Source organism: Danio rerio, chromosome 17, assembly GCF_052040795.2.
Source record: "Danio rerio strain M-AB ecotype USA chromosome 17, GRCz13ab, whole genome shotgun sequence".
Classification (NCBI taxonomy): domain Eukaryota; kingdom Metazoa; phylum Chordata; class Actinopteri; order Cypriniformes; family Danionidae; genus Danio; species Danio rerio.
In genome coordinates this window covers 9,847,501-9,870,000 of record NC_141037.1, presented here as the reverse complement: position 1 = coordinate 9,870,000, position 22,500 = coordinate 9,847,501, and the positions used below count along the sequence as shown (strand labels likewise).

Genomic DNA, 22,500 nt, shown 5'->3' with positions numbered 1-22,500 from the left:
TGTATTGTGAGTGTGGGCTGTCGGGGGAGACGGGAGAGGGAACAAACGTGCTTTGGCCTGGTTCAAGGCAACTGTACATATAATGAGTACGCCCTTAGTTTGAAAGTGGGCCAAGACCTATTTATTAGGTGTTTTCGATTTACTTGTTTGGTGTACACCAGGTTTTGGGCACGCACGAGTATTTGTAATTGGTAACATTTTAGAGACTATAAGTCTCTGTGTGTTCAGATATGTTTAATTTTTTATTTTATGTAATCACAGGCGTTACAGTAGGTTGTTTCGCATTATCATTGATCTGCAGCTTTAATAAAATACTGTTCATAAAAAGGTTAACTAACATTTATGCACACATATTTATGTATATAAAGCATTTGTTTATTAAAAAGTGCTTCTCATACGATATGTGAACTAGAAGTAAGAATGACGACTGCAACTTTCTGTCGCACACCACGCCCACTAAAAGGGTATCTCTTTGGCAGTGAAGACACAAACTTAAAAAAGGTGACCTGTACCAAACTGTACCGTCTCGTACCACTTAGTGGAAACAGGCCATTATATGCCTTTAACAACAGTTTTGAATTTGAATTTCTCAACTTTAATGAACTTGAACAGCTGAAATTTAAGACAACTGATTTTTTTTTTAAGTCAGATTTTTATAGATGTATATTCAAATTTCAGATTTTTTTGTTCTGAATTCATAGACTGCAGATATCCTGTTTGCAAAAATACAGTTTCAAGTTTTCAAGATGAAGAAATAAAAAATAAAATAAAATTCAATATTCTAAAACTCAAAAAGCAGAAATTCACATTGTTAAATTTCAGATGTTCAATATTCAAGTTAGGAAATTCAAACTCTAAACCATTTTCAAAGGCAAATAACATTCAGTTTTATTAATTTACAATTGTTAATTATTCAAATTAACACAATTCAAATTCAGATTGTTTTGGCACATTTTAAGCTCCATATTTCTGCAGGTTCATCAAGTCAAATTTAAGACTATTTAAGAACCTTTTTAAGACCATTATGAATGAAATTTCCGACTTATACAGGGCTAAACGTTAAGGATTTTTCTAATAGAATCCAATTGAAAAGATTTTTACTTACATCATCAAAAAATATATATTTTGTTTTTAAATTGACATGTTTTAAAAACTGTAATAAATACTAAATGTATTTCACAGTTGGCCCAGGTCAGTGTCCTTACCAGGTAGCTATAAATACATGGAGAACTTTTAAACCAATGTTATTGTATACGTTTTGTTAACTATGGACCCTTTTCACAATAACACGTTTAACGATCATCAGCATCTTAAGTGCCTTAAAGTTTTTAATATTTGGATTTTTTTAAATGTATGTGCATTTATATGTATTTATGTATGTATTACATTATTTTTGCATCAACGTACAAAACAATTAATTGATGTCGTTCTCTCCTCTGGCTGCCATTATCAGTCTCACATAATTTTTCCCATTTTCTGAAAGCCTGAATAACACCATCCTGAAGTTTTTGTTTTATTACTTCAATAATAGGATTGTAAAAAAAATGATCTGTTGTACTCTTCCATTCACTGCGCTAGAAGTTTATCCAACTATGACGACTTCTGCTGCTGAGAAACCCAGAAATGTGAAAAGGGTCCATTAAGATAGGGACATAGTAAAATTTAGACCTGTATCAAATTATTTAAGACCTACAACAGTACATACAATATTTCAGTAATTTTAAGACCCCGCAGACACACACACACACATTCAAATGAACCGCACCATATCACTCGCATCTGAGTTTGAATTGAATGAGAACCGCCAAGTGTAAACACAAATTAAATCTAATAGCAATCCAGGTAGCCCTCACCTCCTTCTTTCTCTGCCTGCATTGCTGCAGCCTGGTTCATGTAGAAAACGCCCATCTCGTTTCGAATGTTTCCGAGACGTTTCAGCACCTGACCCAGCTGCTCCTGTGCCTGGTCTTTCAGGACTCCTGACGTCAAAAGATCATGAGCGGCTTCATAACACTTGCAGCTGACGATAAGCTGGTACTCAGGATCCAGGGCCAGATCAGTGGCCATGCTGAAGGCTGAGAGACGAAACACAGAAACTGCTGCTTAGGTAAGGTCAAATTTAAAGCGTTACCCTACCAGTCAAAAGACTATAACAAAAAGAAAACAGGCAGAAAATACTAAATTAATATACCGCTAAAGACAAAATCAGTAGCCCTCCTGTGAATTTTGTATTACTTTTGAATATTTCCCAAATGCTGTTTCACAGAGCAAGAACATTTTCACAGTATCTCCTATTAAATCTGTTTTCTTTTAGTTTGGCTGGATTAAGAAAAACATTAATAAAAAAGTCAACATTTTAGCCCCACAAAATAAAATGTTTTAGATATTAATATCAATCTGTTAGGACTAATCCTAATTCTCCCCCTTGGCCATTCCACTCGTTTTGCGCGTTCACGTGAAGGGGTAGGGGTGTCCCAGTTCTCTTTAGCTTGAAGGTGTAGGGCTAAGGGGAAGTCTTAAATCTTAAATCTTAAATCTTAAAACTGAGATTTTTCAGGATCACACTCGAAACCAAAGGTTACAAAAATTTCCCAGAATACAGCAGCTACAACAGCAACATGGCTGCACACGCAATTCAGGCGATGCACAAATATGTATTTTTTGGCATTATTAATAGTTTTTACAACAAACAAGCACGTTTTAATACATTCATAACCGTGTTTGTGTTTTACTGCCGTGCTTTAAAAAAAATTTCACTTTCTATAAAAGTAACTCCTGTATAGTCCCACAACATACTTTCACATCTGACACTCAAATACCCTGTCAGAAAAGTCTAGTGGCTGGGAATTAACTTTTTATAGTGTCTGGTGTAACGTTAATGTTGATTTCTTTTGAACAGATGAATATGGCCTCGGTGTAAATACACAGTGCAGTTCAGAGCTTATTGACACATTATATCGTATTGACAACAAGATAATGTTGTCTCCGGTGATTTCCTGATGATGAATACCAAAAAATAGCACAACTGGAATAACTACAGCAGTTGTAATCGTCGATCTTATATGAAGTAAAAGCTCACGACGACATAAGATGACGTGTGCAGGTATTGTAGTGCTGTCCCATTGCTTAGGGTTAAATTTGAAGACCCTGTTATTCACACTCTGTTTCAAGGGCTAAGGGGTAGCGGAAGGGGTACAAAAATAGAATTTGGATTGTGCCTTAGGGTGCTTTCACACCTACACTTTTGTTTCGGAACCTGTCTCGTTTGCCAAGTTAGCGCGGTTCGATTGGCATATGTGAACAGGGCAATCGCGATCTGTTCCGCGCCAAAGTAATCGCTCCGAGATCGCTTGAATGAGGTGGTCTCGGCTCGATTGAAACGAACCCTGGAGCGGTTCGATTGCAGTGAGAAAGCGATCCGATCCGAGCGCGGTTATATCACAGTGTTTTATGGATATGTAATAGGCATACGGCTATATGAGGAGAGAATTATGAGTAGGGCGGGAAGTTTCGCGAGTCTCCGGATGCCCGCAATGGAGTGATGATCTCCCGGTAATCTCACGTCTCCCTCCCGGTCCTCAAATAGGCATCGTCATGCACCCTTCTCACCCCTCCCCACCGCATCTCTCCTCAGACACGTCGCGCGCGCACCCTGTCAATCACCACCAAACCACCACCTCTCCTGACAGCTTAGCGGGACTCTGCAAAATAAACCCTGACACTCTGACCAATGTAAGGAGAGTTTACTCACACGTGACTTGTTTTAGCTCTTTTGGTCCGATTAGAAACTTTGCAGTGTGAAAGCGAACCGCAACAAGAACAAAGAGCAACAATGTAACAATTGTAATCTCTGTTTCGGAACAACTGAATCGATTCCCAGGTGTGAAAGCACCCTTAGGCTTTCATTCTAAAACACTGCTGCTCCATCTCAGTGTGGATGGGGGGAAAATGGAAACATCTAAAAACGGTGGCGGGGCAGCCAACATTCGCCTCTCTGATTGAGGCTTTTCCTTAATATTAAGTAGACTACACACAGTTCAGCCCTGTATCCTCTCCTTGTAAGTTCAGACTTCGCAAGTTTGATATGGAAAACAGACTCCCGAGGACATGTCAGGTAATCTTCAAAGGGAACAGTGTACTTCATAACTTCATTCACTTCATCCTGGCTACGTTGTTTCACTATCTTAGCAATAAAATGAAAACATGATATAAGGAACTGCTATTTTCATTTTGATATTAACAACTTAACAGAAGTGTTGAGGCTTCGTGCTGCAGATATGAGCGTCATCTTCACTGTATGCGTATTTATAACAAAATGGAGCTTATAACATTAATGCCTGCTTTCATTTTCATTGCAAATACGAAACACCCTCTCTTTTGCTGAATATCAGTTTTAATAATCAATAATGGCCATTATAAAAGACACAACGTACAATAAGTTTACACATTATAGGAAAAAACGGCAAACAATCAGTCAATATACAGAATGTACGTGGTTACATTAATCATTTAACTTATCCTTGCGTTAAAACACGTTACCTGAGAACAAGTAATAGATTCAAAAGACCAAAGTCGGGGAATATATCGTTAGATATAGATAACAAGATGAATTCAATGTCACGTTTAACAAATATAGTGAGATTGGATCCAGCGGTAGATCCTTGATGAAGATCCGCCCCCTTCAAGACACTTGTCATTTGATCTCAACAAATAACTACAAAACACCAACGAAATGCTATTGGCTGTTTTTAAAGGAGAGGAGCTACTCTGTCCCACCCTGTTTTCATTTTTCAGTAGAGATTACGTCAAACATTGAATAAAATATGCACATTTTAAAGCACTTCACTAGACTTTTAAGCCTCAAAAATTGCACTTTAAAATTGCACACAAACAATACTAGTATTTTTTCAAAATAACTAGCAAAATATTATGATAAAAGAACTATCGTATTTAAAAATGTGTTGACAAATATCTTCTCTCCATTATACAGCACCAAGGACATATTTGAAAAAGACTTTAAATTTCATAATTTTATGAAACTGTTTATTCCACCTTTCCCCTCCCCAGCACTTACCTCACTCTTGCTGTAACGGTTATTAAAGTGCTATCCATTCAACAAACTCTTGATTGCTTTGACTTTCGAATATGCAAGCACATAGACTGTGTGAAAATGTCCTTACCATGACATCCCTGTTGCATTAGTCTCAAGTAAGCACCCAGTTTAACTTGATTGTTTGATTGCAGCTTATATAGATAGGCTGTGGTATCAAAGTAAAAATAAAAAAACTGTTCATGCTAAGTTACGGTGCAATTACACATTAGTAGTCTGTCATTTATGGTATGGCTATTTTTGTTTCACTGTTAACATACTAGCACAACTCTCAAGTATTATTGCTAAATAATACCTTCAAAGTATATGTAATTTACAGACGTCAGTCAATTTAAAATGTAATTAATTTCTTGAATAAATTTGAAGACCTTCCCCTTCACACTCTGTTTCAAGGGCAAAGGGTTAGCGGAAGGGGTACAAAAATAGAATTTGGATTGTGCCTTAGGCTCCGTTTAAACTAATGCGTTTTCGTTTTAAAACGTATAAGTTTTGCTACGGTTACGCCATCCATCAACACTACACCAGAGTTTTTGAGCACCGAAAATGGAGTGTTTTGGAAACGCTGGAGAGGCCGTTTTCATTCTAAAACACTGCTGCTCCATCTCAGTGTGGATGGGGGGGAAATAGAGACATCTAAAAACGGAGCACATATACTGTGTGAAAATGTCCTTTCCATGACATCCCTGTTGCATTAGTCTCAAGTAAGCACCCAGTTTAACTTGATTGTTTGATTGCAGCTTGTTTAGATAGGCTGTGGTATCAAACTGTTCATGTTAAGCTACGGTGCAATTACACATTAGTAGTCTGTCATTTATGGTTATGTTTGAATAAACCAAAAAAAATAATAATAACTGATCCTGGGATGCATAATATAAGTACTACCTGTTAAAATTTAACTTTTAGTATATTTCAGTTTCTGGTCAATTTTAATTTCAGCGCATCCCTAGTTATTTTTGTAAAGGCTGAATCTAATATGCTGATTTAGTGCTTGGGAAACATTTCTGATTATTACCCATGTTGAAACAGCCGCTTAATATTTTGTAGCAAATGGGATACATTTGTTTTAAATAACTATTGATTGAATAATGCATCATCTCTGACCATCACACCATCGTATGATCTCTCCATAGCAGAAAGAGCGTGGGATTGCTGCATACAGACCTTGGCAGGAGCTCTCGCGGTGCAGGCAGTGGAGGATCTCCTGGTCATCTTTGGTCTGATAGCTGTACTCCTCCAGATACGCAGCTCTGTTTGAGGCATTCTGGGCCAACATGAGCTGAACATCTCCACACAGAGACAGACACTGGCAGTGGAAAAGAAGCACCTGTGCGTGGAGACCGCCACTAATGGAGCAGTATGCATCTGCAAAGGAACAAAGCATAAACAAATCAGGTTTGAATGGTTTAGCTTTAAATAATCTGCTCACTTTTGAAAACATCATTTTAAAGGAGTCATATTATACCTTTCTTACAAGCCTTAGGTGTCTTATGTGAAATTTCAGCTCAAAAATACCTCGTGAATTATTCAAAATATCAGCCTTATTTGTGATTGTCTCTTTAAATGCAAATGAGCTGGTACTCATGCCTCATTTTCATAACAGGGTGGAGCCTTTACAGTCTGTGCCTCAATTACTCCAGCTCAGGGTTGCCAAGTCCTCAGGTCTACCGTGCAATTGGGCACAGTTTAATATGACATAGGTTTGGTTTTGTTTTATGTGAGTTAAAATTGTGCATCACTTTGATTTATATGGTTGCACTGAAATACATTACATTTCTATTCCACCAGAGATAAAAAGAAAAAAAAAGTGCCAGGATGGTAAAACTGAGTAAGTGCAATAGTTTACAGCAGTCTTTCTCAAACACGTTCCTGGAGGACCCACTACTACTGCATGTTTTGGATGTCACCTTTGTCTATCACACCCATTACGGTCTTTCCGTCTTTGCTAATGAGCTGATGATCTGAATCAGATGTTTGGTTAATGTGACATAGAAAATGTGCAAAGCTGGTGGTCCTACAGGAACGTGGTTGAGAAACAGGGTGCAGGAGATCTGGAGGAAAGACTAAGTATGGCTATTTTTGTTTCCCTGTTAGCATACTGCAGGGCTCGAAATTGCGACCATTTTGGTCGCATATGCGCCCGAAATTTAAGCTATGCGACCTCATAATATATATTGGGAGCATTCGTGCGACTGCATATAATGGTTGTAGTGCGACCTGTTTTGTTTTGTTTTCTAAAAACGTGCTGAATCGCTCTTCCCTGCCGCTATATTGGTTCATATTAGCTGTCAATCAGTCAAGACTTTCCGCTGTCAGATGACAGGGAGGGAGCTTTTGTGACCGCGGGGAATGCAAACTGCTGAAGAGTGAAAAGTACACTGAATCTCGATGCGTTGCATGCACTGCGTGTTCAGCCAACACAATCTCACGGCAATTCGTAACTTTTTCATACGTTTCCTCGTGAGATCAGGCTGCAATAGCGCAAATGTCCGCTAAAACACCATCTCCAAAGAAGCTTGCCTTTACTGAGTTTAAACTGATGCGGGTTATAACAAAAAACAGTATAGCGCCGGTGGTCATCGGGAGAATCCTGCTCTGCCCTCCTCATATTGGGCCGGCTGACTCGCATGCTTTTCCGCAAACACAGAAAAACGTAATTCAGCGCTTAACGAGGCTGAGCATTAAATCGACATGAACCGAAACCAAAACTTTTAAAAGTGAGACTTTTCTTGCTATCTTTTGTCTGTTCTTTCTTGAGGTGTATATTATTTTTCTATTTAATTGCTGATGACTGCTTTGCAGCTTTCAGTATTGGATTGAATGATTTATTATATTATTTCGTTTGTTTTGTAGCAGAACTATTATTTATTAAATTGACATGCATATAAAAGCAATAGTACAAAACAAATATTTCTTACTACAATGCTTCATTTGTGTTTGATGCAAACCATCAATTTATTTTTCATAAAGTAACAGCAGGACTTTATATAGCATAACTTACATTAAAGCACATTCAAGGCAGCATGATGATGAGAAATATAATTCATTATTAGTATTATTGTCATCATCGTCATCATTAATATTTTATAATTATACAACATTCATTTTGGAATTATTGCACAAATATTAAGTCATCACAGCATTAGTTAGATAGTTGTTTCTGGGTTTTGTTAGTCCCAATTGATGTTGTTTTCAAATACAATAAATCCCTTAATATACAACTTGTCAAATATATCATTCATTTTTGGTGGGTGCTCCTAAATTTTTTCTGGTGCTCCTAAATATTTCAGGTTGGGAGCACCGGTGCTACCAAGTAAGAAAGTTAATTTCGAGCCCTGATACTGGCACAACTCTCAAGGATTATTGCTAAACAATAACTTCAAAGTATATGTAATTTACAGATGTCAGTCAATTTAAAATGTTTTTAATTTCTAAAAAAAAATAAAAAAAATAAATATATATATATATATATATATATATATATATATATATATATATATATATATATATATATATACATATATATATATTTATATATACATACATATATATATAAAACACCATGCCAGCTGTGCTGTCAATTTGAAATGGTTAAATTAATCTTTATAATCACTAATATGCAGTGATGTAAAATTATGTATTTTATCAATGGGGAATGGAATATTTTGAGATTTGATATTATTGAGAGTGGCTTTAGGCTTGTTTGATACCTAAAGATAGGTGTGTTGAAGCAGGGCTGGAACTAAACTGTGCAGGGCTCTGGCCCTCCAGGAATTGACTTTGACACCACTGGACTAAGCCATAAGAAAATGAAGGAATAATATCTTTTTAAGCACACACAGTCACCAATGGAGTGCACAAAAAAAAAAAACGGTGACAGACGGCATATCACAAGAATATCAAACATGAATTGTTCAATACACACAAGGATATGTCAAAAGAACAACAACACACCCCTAGTACAACCCAACAAGCCCTTGACCTCTTAAACTGGAATGATTTAAATTTGGGATATTGTCAAATATATATTCCCAAAGAAAACAAAGCACTACAATCGAGAAACTGCATTCATTAATTTAGATAATCACTTCCTTTCAACTGACCTAGTGCATTAAATCTTTGCTGAAACAGAAACACTATGGACTAAAACTGCTAAAAATTCGGCTGATAATATAGTAACGGCTAAAAATTCTGACTTAAACTGTATATACATACACATCAAACTGACTGAAAACTATTATTGGTTCTTACCGTGGCACTGCAGAGCCAGTTTGATGTAGCGCAGTGCCCGGCCGTACTTCAGTAGGTTGGTCGCAGCATCTGACAAAACGTAATACGCTTTCGATGCTTTCAGGAACAGCTGGAGTTTCATGCGATGCTGCCATGTGCCTGGTAACATCCCGGAGCGTGTCGGCACCTTCAACTCTTCGTTACATGGGCCAACTGTATACCCCAAAATAAACAGTAATTGATCTTGATCAGTAATTGATAAAACTATCACTTAGTGGAAGAGAAATCATTTCTTGAGTAATGAATGGAAAGCATTACTGACCTCTGTCCAGCAGTAAAGCAATCTCCTGCTCCACCTCTCTAGCTCCATTTGGACTTCTTTCCTCATATTTTAGTGGGATGGGTGTGCTGGGGTCGGCTGCAGGAAGGTCGCTCTCTTTCTTTATGCTGCTGTCCACTGCTTTCAGACCCTACACACACAGACAGACATTAAAATTCTAGGGCACATGTCTGCTGAATCGTAGTTTTTTTTCCCTGAGCAGACCATATTTTTTTTAACTGTAGTCAATAAGAGTGCCACATTTTTTAGAAATACAAGGTTTTGAGGGTCCATTTAACGTGAACAGTTGGAGAAGCACTCATAGATATTTTCAGCTGTGCAAAAATGCTCTGGTCGACATGTAGTTTTTGTATCTGAGCTTTCGAGTCTCAATGAGGAGGTCTGAAAGGAAAGGATAAGTAAAAATACCAACATAAACTATGAGACATGCTTGTTTTGTTTATGTGGTAGTCAGCGATGAGGAGATGCTCCTTGTTTTTCTTATTTTGGCTTTAAATTGAGCATTTTAAGCAAGTTTTAGATTTAAAAAATTTAAGAATACAGATTAAAAACACCACACAACAACGTTCTGTCTTCGCTGAATCATTCATTCAATCGATTTGTTCAAAAACACTGAATCGTTTCATTATAAAATTGAACTCTGTTGTGCCATTAGGAGATTTTGGTGTTATTCTGAGATGTTAATATGCCTTTGTTGGCGAATATATATATATATATATATATATATATATATATATATATATATATATATATATTATCTGCATAAATAAAATAACTTTTTTAACTTTTAGATAGACAGACAGACAAATAGATGAACATAAAAGAACCCATAATGTGTTACAGTTGGCACTGAATCACAAACTGATAATCTGTAATCATATTCAGACCTTCTTTCCTCAAAATATAAAGCACATTATTTCTATAACTCTTGCCATGAAAACTAACAGAGGTTTCTATCATGATTTTACATTTAGTTTGTTGTACTGCAGCAAAATGGTCTGAAATGGCTTGGATGAGTTATCTTATTGAAAATAATTACTACTATTGCTTAGTACTGTCTATATCAAAAACTACGAGGGGTGTAACAGATTATGGTTGATCCGTGATTCGTACGGATAACAAACCACGTTCGGAACACACGTGACCCACTGATTAATTCATTTTTTTTAACTTGAAGTTTAATGCTTAATTTGTAAAGATTGCAGAGAGATCGCTTCTCATGTCATACAAATAACATGTATGATAGCATTTGGGTTTTCCTGTAAAATATGATGATTGAAGTTGTGGTGGGTTTTTAGGTTATTAAAGGTGTTTTCTGTTACTACTTGTTAACCCTGCATCAATGCATTCAGTGTCAGCTGCACGATTAATCATTAAAAGATCAGGATATCAACACCCACGAAGCAAATTATAAATGAAGGTGATTTGCATGTTTATTAATCCTTCGAATCACTGCATTTGTGAAAAACGCAAAAATTAAGAAAGAGTGTCAGTATTAATCTTTTGAGCTAGTTATGAACTTACAAACAGTCAAATAACACAGAAGTACTGGGATAACAGTTTATAGTTTAGATAAAACCACTGATGTTTATAGTTAAGATTAAAATCACCATCATTTAACTCGACGTTCAAAAATGAAAGTTGAGGGCAGCACTTACATTATTTAACCAATAGGTGGCGACAACCAGCTATTAAAAATATGTCACTGAATAGTTCTTCAAAAATGACACATCTAGCAATAAAACATGAGGCTTCATGAGTGAATAACTGAATCATTTATTGTAAATGAGACTAAAAATAAATATAAGTTGTACAAATTATAATGCTAGATTTTTACATTTTGCTTTATCAGCAAAAGTAGAAGTAGCAGTGAATTTTTAACAGTACTGAATATTTTACAATTTATTTTCATTCAGCTGATCATTTCTTCATTTTATTTTTAATAAAATTACAGGTTGCAAGTTTTGTTTGTTAAAACCAAAAGTTTCTTGCAGTACTGTTTTTTTAATAAATGGAAAGAAAATGACATTTGTAATCCGAACTGTGAAATTTGTGATTCGCTACAGCACTAAAAATTAGTATCATTAAGTCTATCATTAGGTTACTGTGAATCAAAAATCAACTATGAAAAATACAATTATTTCATCTTTTAAATGACGTACAGTTTGTTAGGAATTATTTTATGAATATTTGCAACCAGATAGAGAAACAAACAGACAGACAGACAGAGCGTTCTTCTCACTCTACACAAAAGAAAAAGGGAAATGCATATGAAAGTCTCACTTTTAAAACGTAGCTGAGAACCAGTCGGCACTTCTCCTCCTTGTCTTGTGAAACAGGATATCCAAAGTTTGGCTGGAAGGAGAGGCAGAATATTATTAATGTTTGTTAATTTTAATTTTAATTAAGCTAATTTATCCAAGATAGACAGCAAAAAACTGTTCAGACAGCTTATATTCAATAATACAGTAGTTAACATTTGAATGAATCAAAAATGTTTGTCAAAATTGCCAAGAATGGTTGTTGTTTAATGGTTTTAGGACAACTTTGATGTAAGGTTTTGAACCACTTCAAATGTTGACTACTGTATATAATGGATAAACAGCAAACAGAATAGAATTACACTAAATCACTTTGCTTACTTGGCAATATCACAGAAACTGATAACCTTACTAAAAAGTATAAAAACCGAATCTTAATTTCCCTCATATAGCCAAAAAAAACAAACATTTTAATCAACTAAAAATTGCAATCATATTAACCACTGGACTAATCTCTTTATAGAATATAATCCTACATATTACATTCACATGTAAAAATTTGTCCTCTTTACCAATATCTGGAATCCATTTCTTCAATATTTTAATATATTTCAACTGCCCTGAACTCAACCCATGCACTCTTCCACAAACAACCATGCTTTCTGTCCTCTTTTTAACTCCTTTCCAAATTCAAAACTCATACACAATTTAGTACATTCAATGCCCATAGAACTCACACACTGACACCTCACTAGAGATGCTCATAATAACAGAGTCGGCGTTAACCGAAAGGATGTGTTTTTAACCGATTAATCAGTATCAGTTTAACGATAAATTTTTATTATTTTTTTTTTTTAATTTCCATAAATGTGCAACACATATTTGTTAACTCGCAAGATAGAAACACGTGCCACGTGCACACAGACATATTTTGACAAAGAGGAAAAATGAAAAAAGGATATTGCTGGTCACAGTTTGACACAGACAAGTTAATGCCAAACCATTGCATGATGCTGAGCGCCTCTGTCCTGGATCCGAGTCATAAACACCTCTGTTTATTTGCACAATTGGAGAAAGAAGCCGCTATAAAAAACTTTTTGAAATGTGTGCTGCTTCTGAAAACAAGCCGGCCACAAGTCAGGTTTTCTCTACATCAGAACGCTCTCCTGTATCGCTCATAAACACAACAAATAGGCTATAGTTGTGATAATTTAGTATACAACCAACAAACCAACCTTTTTTTCCATTTGGAAAATTACAGTTATTAATACTTCCTATAAAATATTCATTTTTTTAAATAGCCTACATAGCCTAATCAAACAAATCCAATGATCTTCTTGATTTTTGCATAATGATGACTCTTGCGTAATGCACTGAGGCTTTCATTTAATAGCTTATAAAACATACATGCAAATGAATGCAATATCATATGTAAACAACAAAAATGTTATATGCTACAGTAGGCTATATTTTACAAAAAGTCAACATATGAGCCTTGTCATTGTCTTTCATCACAGGCAGTGAGCGCATAAGAACCGTAAATGAGAGATGAAATTAAAGCACACAAGCTCCAAGATAAATCTAGACGCACAAGACATAGTCCATGGTTTCTGCTACAATCATTCTGCAAAATTCATCCCGCCACGGCTACATTACAGCTTCTCATTCAAAACATTCAGTCATTGTTGTTGCTTTTAATAGCAGGTTATAAACGCACCAAAACGCATTAAAAGGTATGTGAATTATAACAACCCTAGCTTTTTTTGTAACCATAGTAGTCCTGCGCGTTATTGGTTTAACCCTTTAAGGTGATGTGCTGTCAGACTGACTGACAGGTGTGTGAAGCGTGAGGCCAGCAAACACAGCGTAGCTTTCAGTTAAGATGAACACAGTTTCCATAATTATACTTTATTTATAGATAAAGGTCTTGGGCTCTGCATATTATGACATTATCTTGCTGGAGTTTATTGTCGTTTCACTTTACTTCAGGATGCATTAATGCCGCTCTGTAGGTCTACTGGAGAAATTCATAAATATTCCTCGCAAATCTTATAAATGTTGGAGACATACTTGTTACATAAACGCATTAAATTGCACTTCAGCACATTTATTTGAGAGCGCACAAGAAAATTTCTGCGTATATTTAAGGGCGTGCAAGAAGCTTTGTGCACGAGCAAAGGAAATCGGAAAAGATTTGCATGCTCGTATTACATAAATGCGATCTCGGCTTGTAATACTGCGCTCACGACATTTCTCAAGTTTGTCATTGAAATAACGGCATAGGTAGTTGATAGATTTGTGTAAAAGACCTGCCGCCACAGTTGGAAAAAATCCTAGAGTAAACACGGTAGTCTTTAAAATTATGACTGATTAAAAATGTTGACAGAGGTTTGCGATATAATGATAACAGCGGAGCATTGATTAAATGTATATTTTCAGAGGAGCGATCAATTTGAGGTAGCCTGCTATTTTTATTTGACAGATAAAAAGAACATGATGGGGAAAAAAACAGCCTATGTGGGTTCTTAAAAAGGATTCGGTCAGTGTTTTCGTTTTGTCATTTAAGTTAAAAATATCTAGGGCAAGCCTATTTATTCTTTTAATTTAGTTTTTTCTTTTTTCTATGCTGTTGGAAACATTGCAGGTGTGTGAAGATGCTCTGTTATGTTGTTATTAATATGTTCGCATTTTAAAAATAAATCAGTGTTTTAAAATGCAAAATTTAATGTGTCACACAAAATAGACGCGTCAGTTTTTTTTTAATTAAATAATAATTAAATATTAATCTGACTAATTAACCGCTAATATTCCATTAAGGGTGCTTTCACATCTGTAGTTCGCTTCATTTGGTCCGGACCAAGCACAATAAATGATGCATTGTTGCATCTTCTGCCGTCTTTGGGTCGTTTTCACACCACACTGCTGGCTTTGGTCCGAACCAGTTGAAACAAACCAAAATGCAGTCATCTGACAAAATCCACATCTCTCATTGGCCAGATGTTGTTGAACATATTTCCTAAACTGCTTATTGATTGGTCAGAATTCACGTGCGGGAAAATGCCAGTGGACTCCCACAGGTAAACAAAATCTTTAACTCTGGAGGGACGACTGCGCTGGCTGATTGTATCCCTGCTTTAGACAAACTATACATTACGATAATGAAGCGCGGCCACGGCTGGAGAACAGTGTTTAATGCATCACTCGTCACTTCAGGAGGAGCCGTGAATTAATTTAGCTAAACTGCAACATGGTCATCTTGCGGAAATATTACCAACGATCCATCAGGTAATGTTTTCCCCTCTCTCTCTCTCTGTTGGTAAAGTGCTGTCAACAAATATTTTTCCTCCATATCCCATAATGCACAGCGCATCGGCCTACCGCAGCTGGATTAGTCCAAACGCGCAGTACTTTTTGCGGTTGGACCTGTTTTAGTACGGATCATATTCTCACCACAAACGAACCGCTCCAGGGTTCGTTTGAAAGAGTACCAAGACCACCTCTAAAAGTAGGTCTCGGTACGCTTATTAGGTACGCACTCGAGTACGATTGCTGCATTCTCACCTGCCCAAACGAACCGTACCAAAAGGGGAAACGAACTCTAGTGCGATTCAATCGAACTAAATAAGGCAGGTGTGAAAGCACCCTAAGAGTGGCGGTTGTCTGCAAAACTAACCCAACTGAGCATCCCTACACCTCACATAATTACATACATGTATATTTAATCTCAGATTGGCCTTTGTTTGTTTATTGTTAAACCTGCTCTATGTACTTTGTGCTTGTTGATAAGCGATTATTTAAAAATAAATAAATAAATAAATAGAATTGAATCAATCTCTTACTCTGATCTGATGCGTGCTCTTGTATTTCTCTGGAACCGACAGCTCTCCGACAGACTTGATGACGGCCACAGCTTTGGAGTCGTGCTGCGGTTCAGAGGCAGTGCTGAAGGAGCATCTCTCGTCTTCATCTTCCTCCTCATCCTCCTCATCTTCATCACTGTAGCTGTCTTCAGATCCTCCTCCTCTCAGCGACTCCCCATTGCCTTCGTCTTCACTCACATCATCTAGCTGAAACAGTTCTGCCAGCATGTAGTGAGCCGAAGCGATGATCTGCACCAGCAAACGCAAGGAAACGGTCAGAAATCATGCAACCACACCAGAAAATCATAATTAGTGATATAATGAAGATACATACCTGTGGATGTCTGTCCTCATCCAACAGTTTAATACAGTTGAGCAGTAGAGTTCTGATTGTCCCATAGATCTTCCGGTTTTGGCTCTTCTTTAGCATCATGTTGCTGGCCACTCTGTCAAACAAAACAAAAGCTTAGACACCCACTATTATTACTTATTAGGGCTGCAGAATTTATCATTTTAGCAATTATACGTGAATCCACTATAATCACATTGCAGGATGCATAATATTGAGGCGGGATTACAGTTGACCAAATACAATTGTGGAGTCATTTTAATTGAACCCCAGTAAAGTCAAAGCTTATCAACTATGTGTATTTTTTACAGCATGTGACTGTGTAAGCATTTTAAAGTATATTTTGAAAGCGGGCTATTATGCAAAATCCACTTTCATAAGGGGTTTAAACACAGTTGTGTGGCAACAATGTGAATATATCACAAATAAAATTAAAGCCATTTTAAAATGTCTTTTACATAATAGGTGTCTAGTTTATATTAGAACTATCACTTTTTTTAAATCAATAGCACGTCCCTTGAAAGTGTTTATGTCTATCTGCGTTATTATGCTTTTGTAAAATCATTATATAATATTAAGTGGCATAAAATGGTCTTAAAATGGCAATAATATCACTTATCGCAATAATTTCTGTGACAATATATCACAGAACAAAAATTACTTATTGTGACAGGACTACTTTAGGCACCCACTAAGAAGTAGATGTCTACTTTAAGAAGTAGATGTCATTTTCAATAGTAGCATGGGCTGTTTAGTGATGGTTTAATAGTGGCTTGATTTGAATTTAGACTCCAACACACACAGAAAATGATCCAGTATGTGTGTTTTAGCTGCCACTGAATATCACAAATCAATAATCTGTTTTTATATTTCCACACCTTTCTTTTCTCAAAAGATAGTTCTCTCAAAAAAAAAATGTAACTCTTGAATAGGAGTTTTTACCGTAGTTTTACATTTAGCGTGTTGTAGTCAAATTCTCTGAAATTGCTTTACATCTCTGATGGGTAATAAAATACTATTGCCTACTAATAGCCCCTTTCACACATACAGACCTTTCCGGAAAATTGCCGGCAATTTTCCGGAAAGGTCTGTATGTGTGAACAGGTCCTTTTTGAAAATACCGGTAAATTCGTTCTGGCTATTTTCCGGAAAGAGAAGTTGTAACATTACCGGCAATTTGCCGGAATGCTGCGCTGTGTGAATGCAGAAGTAAGATTACCGTAATAAGCGCGTGCACGTCTAGAACGTGCTGACGTGAGACGTCTGCTTTAGCCAATCACAACAGTCAGACGCATTTACGTCCGCGCGGTTTGTGAGAATAAAAGCCTTTGAATTTTTTCCAGACACATTTAGCTGCTAGAAGTTAGTCAGATCACGTTTATATGTTCTTCTTAATGCCAACTGTGTAAATAATCATCGATGAGATGCTTATGATAAGCCGTTGTTTGTTTACCTTCAAGCTTTGCGCGTGCCCATGAAACAGCATGTGAGCGCCTGCACACGCACATATTATGAACATCTCGACATGCGAAAGTGATCCTGCGAAAGTTGTTTACAATATTGATCATTCACAGAGTTTGTAATTTAGTCAAATGTTTACAAATACAAGCGCAGCCGTTTAAAGCTCATTTGTGGTAAATTATGTCAGAATTTACCGGTATTGTAAATGTGTGAATGCTCTTTTCCGGAAAATTTCTGTAACGTCCTCGCCTGTGTGAACAGCGCTTTTTTCAATATACCGGTAAAGTCGTTCCGGAAATTTTCCAGATATTTACCGGTATCACTGTGTGAAAGGGGCTAATGTCTATCAAAAATTAGATACTATGAATAAAAAATTTTCAGTTTTCAAATAATATATACACAAAAAAATTGAAAAATGATTATTATTGTGATGTGACTGTGTGCAATAATGGGTTTAAAATTAGTCAGTGCAACATTTCAATATGTTAATCTGCTGACAGCACTAGTGCTAACGAATGCAAAACATACTTGTAGAGAAGCACGGCTACTGGAAGTGTGAAGGGATTCTGGCATTTCTCCTCTGCTGCTTCTTCACACAGTGTAGTGAGGTCGTACAGCTTCACAATGTCACTCCCGCTGGCTGGAGGAATGAACACATGGACATTTGTGATTAAAAAACCCACGTTGTATGCCCACTGGAAGTAACAGTTGATAACAAACATCAGCTTGTCAGCCACCTACCCTTGAAGAGCCAGTACGTGTGTCCTTCTTTGGTACAGTTTGATTTCAGGAACGACAGGATATTTTGAGCAATGTCTTTCACAACCCGGGTGGAGAATGTGGAGTTCTCTAAATTGGGGATGTCCTCTGTTTTTATCATTTCATATTTCTGTACACAAAGAGAGTTATTAGCACTTTGGGTGCTTGTAAAGTGCTTTAACACTAATTGATATCACTTGATTGATTTTCTGATTGATTGATTGATTGATTGATTGATTGATTGATTAATTGATTGATTGATTTGGAAATTGAATACTAAAGAACATCAACAAGTGCATGAATGTAACAGGTGGATTTGATGTTCTTACCTGAACAATGCCATTGACGTGAAAGCACATGACCAGCTCTGGTACGTTACACATCAAATTATCCAGCCAGTAGTCAATTCCTGTGAGAACGTTGATTGGTTTGTTGTTGTCCCTGTTATGATGAGGTAAAATTAGAATAATTAAGGGGAATCTATTATGCAAACATTACTTAAGGGGTTTAAATACAGTTGTGTGGCAACAGTGTGTGAATATAGACAGCCTCTAATAATAAAAATGAATTCATTAGAATTTTTCTGCAGAAACTCTTTGATTGACATTCTCCCTTTGTAAGTGTCATCAGAGGGGAAAAGCCCCGCCCATTAATGACAATCTCTTCGTCATTAGCATAATTTTAATATTCTTTTTTTTTTTTTTTTTAATGTGCCACTATGCTGACACAGGCATTTGCAGCTCTGTCCTCTTTTCAAAAGAGCACAATCTCATTTGAATTTAAAGCGACAGTCACCAAAATAACACAATTAGTATCAAAGCCTAGGGGCAAATTCAAAACATTTATAAAACATTATTTGTGTGGTATTTTAAGCTGTAAATGCACATACACACTCTAGGGACATCAGAAACTCATTTTACATTTTGGAAAAAGGAGCATAATAGGTATAATAGGTGTATACATATTTCCATTTCAAAAGTCAGTAAGATTTTTACCTCATGTGCATGAAGGCTGTGTTTGATTAAATTAAAATACAGCAAATGTATTATTTTTATTAATCTAAATCTCTTACTATTTAAAATGACTGTTTTCTCTAGTATAGTATTATACTAGAGAGATACTAAGAATGGCATGTCTTCTTGTGATAGTAAAGCTTAAGAATCCATTAATGCTGATTCATATGATGATTGGCCACTCGAATTAAAAGAAACTAATTTTGTGAAAACTCTGATTCATTTTTTAACAGGATTTGTCCTGAAAAATAACTTAAAAAGAAAGGCCTTTATTTTAGATATAACCCTTTTGTAAGATTTTGTACCACTTTTAATGTCACTTTTAGTAATTTTTTTGTGGCCTTGATTAATAAGCATGTATATATTCTAAAGAAAATCTTACTGACTTCAAACATTTAGGTTTAGCCTTCAAATGCAATTTATAATAATATATTTATACCATGAAAAAAAATGAACAAAAAACTAAAATAATGTTGTTCTCTAACCTGAGACGTAAACTGACTGCTGGGTATCGTCCACCTCCGAAAATTGGCATATTTGATCCCACAAGCATGTGGATGTCCTCAAATGTCCATAAAATATTTCGGACAAAGTCATTCCTCAAACCCTGAGAGAGTACAAATACAAATACATACATGAATTGTGATGTACAAAGTGGTTCTGGGTTTTTTTTTACAATATATAATTAACAAAACGTATATCATATCAAAACATTTAATAAAATAAAACATATATAATTTTGCAACAAATATATACATATATACAGATGCAGTCAGAGTTATGAGCCCCCCTTTCAATGTTTTTTTTTCTTTTTTTTTAAATTTCTCAAATGATGCAGAGCATGGACATTTTCACAGTATGTCTGATAATATTTTTTCTTCTGGAGAAAGTCTTTTTTTATTTCGGCTAGAATATAAGCAGTTTTTTATTTTAAGACTATAAAAACATTTTAAGGTCAAAATTATTAGCCCCTTTAAGCTATATTTTTTTCCAATTGTCTACAGAACAAACCATCGTAATACAATAACTTGCCTATTTACCCTAACTTGCCTAATTAACCTAGTCAAGCCTTGAAATATCACCTTAAGCAGAATACTAGTGTCTTAAAAATATCTAGTCAAATATTATGTACCGTCATCATGGCAAAGATAAAATAAATCAGTTATTAGAAATGAGATATTAAAATTTTTATGTTTATAAATGTGTTGAAAAAATCTCTCCGATAAATAGAAATTAGGGAAAAAATAAACATATTGGCTAATAATTCTGACTTTAACTTGTTACGTTACTGAGAGTAATAATTATTTGTTCATTTATTTGATATATATATATATATATATATATATATATATATAAATATAATATATATAATATTATAATGTTGCATTAGTGTGGTGTGATTGGCTGATTTCGTTAGTTGACAAGTCTTTATTTCTATTCTAACTGCTCGCCGTATTTCACCTGAGCCTGTGTGCTTTATTTTTACTTATATTAAAACTATATATAATTTTTGAATAATTGAAGCTGTAGGTTGGGAATCGCCATTTACTTCAAAAATCAATTTTCTCCTGGTTTGTGGCAGTAAGGAACAAAGGAAAGTTTGTTGTAGGTTTATTTGGGGTTCTTTATTTTAGCAGCTAAGTTAGAATTATTTCCCCGCAAGTTAGCTGCCTTTTTGTTTATTAGTTTGGCCTGGATTCCCTTCCAAAGAGATGCTTCCGAGATCTTTATTTAAAAAAAAAAAAAAAAAACCTTGTTATTCCATGATAAACTGGTTTTCATTTTTGTGGGCTGGGACAGGAGCAGATGAAAACCCTAAATTTATTATTTAACAGTTTAATTTATACTTTTGTTTTGTTTTTTCTGCCAACCCTAGACTGGTCGGGACGTAACAAACTGTATATCATTTTTTGGCATAAAAGGGTTAGTTTAATCCTCAAAAAAAATGATGTCTTCATTTACTCACCCTCCACATATTCAAAACCTATTTGAGTTTCTTTATTCCATTTAAAAGACATAAGAATATATTTGAAAGAAATCTGGAAAACAGTAAGCATCGACTTCCATAGTATTAGTTTTTTCTACCATGGATGTCAATGTTGTGTCAAAATAGTGTCTTTTGAGTTCAACAGACCAAAAGAAACTCATAAAGGTTTGGCACCACTTGAAGGTGAGCAAATTATGAGTGCATTTTTATTTTTGGGTAAACAATCAATTTAATACACCCACGAAAAAGTAATAAACATAAAAAAAAGTATTTCTTTTTAGAGTATATTTTAATATCCCTCAAGCAATGCACATTTTTATGTGCACAATATGACTTTGAATGTTGGATAAATGCCATTACCTGACTGTTTTCTCCTTCATTAAACAGCGTGGGTAGATTCTGTTCTTTGGGAACCGACGACACGTGACCTAAAGCGTATGTGTCCACCTGCTCCTGAAAGACACAAGTGATCCACATTAAACTTCAGAAACCTTAAAGAAATGCGAAGCAGATGAGAGCTGAACACACCTCTTTTGGCAGTGCAGACTCTTCTGAATCAGTGGTGGAGCTGCTGAAAGTCGCAGGCCAAGAGGGTCCATCAGTTCCTGCCCCACACCCCTCGTCTCCTGTTTGCTCTGTATCTGACGGCACAGACACTGCAGTCCCATCACTGTTTATACTGCAACACAGAAGAGCATTGTGGCTGTAAGTCAATGTGGTCAATGCTTTTGTAGGATGGAATCGGTGTGAAGTCTCTATTACTGACCTGTAATAGAGGAATTTGGAGAGGATGGCCTTCTCGTTCCAGTGCTCTTTACTTTTCTTCTTTCTCTGCCACTTTTGGTCAATAAGACGCTGGTAAAACTCCTTCAGCCACGTCCAGTCATTAGTCTAGAAAGCAGACGCAATAATATATTCATTTTAAATAATATTTAGGATGGTACTATGCACACTATTAACACTTTAAAAGGCATATATAAATGTTATACTACTATAAGGGTGCTTTCACACCTGTGAATCGATTCAGTTGTTCCGAAACAGAGATTACAATTGTTACATTGTTGCTATTTGCTCTTGGAGCGGTTCGCTTTCACACTGCAAAGTTTCTAAACGGACCAAAAGAGCTAAAACAA

The 22,500-nt window shown here is 35.8% G+C and overlaps 1 protein-coding gene across 6 annotated transcripts in view; it reads right to left on the bottom strand.

Annotated features, from left to right (window-relative positions):
* The window catches only part of edrf1 (erythroid differentiation regulatory factor 1), a 42,499-nt gene that overhangs the window by 13,877 nt on the left and 6,122 nt on the right, over positions 1 to 22,500 (bottom strand). For all 6 annotated transcript variants that reach the window (XR_015512862.1, XR_015512865.1, XR_015512863.1 and 3 more), the window contains exons 5-18: positions 22,134 to 22,258; positions 21,896 to 22,046; positions 21,728 to 21,820; positions 19,866 to 19,987; positions 18,697 to 18,808; positions 18,350 to 18,497; positions 18,137 to 18,248; positions 16,133 to 16,244; positions 15,778 to 16,047; positions 11,961 to 12,032; positions 9,660 to 9,807; positions 9,359 to 9,550; positions 6,272 to 6,472; positions 1,854 to 2,075 (exon numbers count right to left, since the gene is read on the bottom strand). Coding sequence is in view for 2 of the 6 variants with exons in the window: in XM_087289849.1 (XP_087145975.1) it covers positions 1,854 to 2,075; positions 6,272 to 6,472; positions 9,359 to 9,550; positions 9,660 to 9,807; positions 11,961 to 12,032; positions 15,778 to 16,047; positions 16,133 to 16,244; positions 18,137 to 18,248; positions 18,350 to 18,497; positions 18,697 to 18,808; positions 19,866 to 19,987; positions 21,728 to 21,820; positions 21,896 to 22,046; positions 22,134 to 22,258 (2,080 nt within the window). In the remaining 4 variants the exon portion in view is untranslated. The remainder of the gene's footprint in view (positions 1 to 1,853; positions 2,076 to 6,271; positions 6,473 to 9,358; positions 9,551 to 9,659; positions 9,808 to 11,960; positions 12,033 to 15,777; positions 16,048 to 16,132; positions 16,245 to 18,136; positions 18,249 to 18,349; positions 18,498 to 18,696; positions 18,809 to 19,865; positions 19,988 to 21,727; positions 21,821 to 21,895; positions 22,047 to 22,133; positions 22,259 to 22,500) is intronic.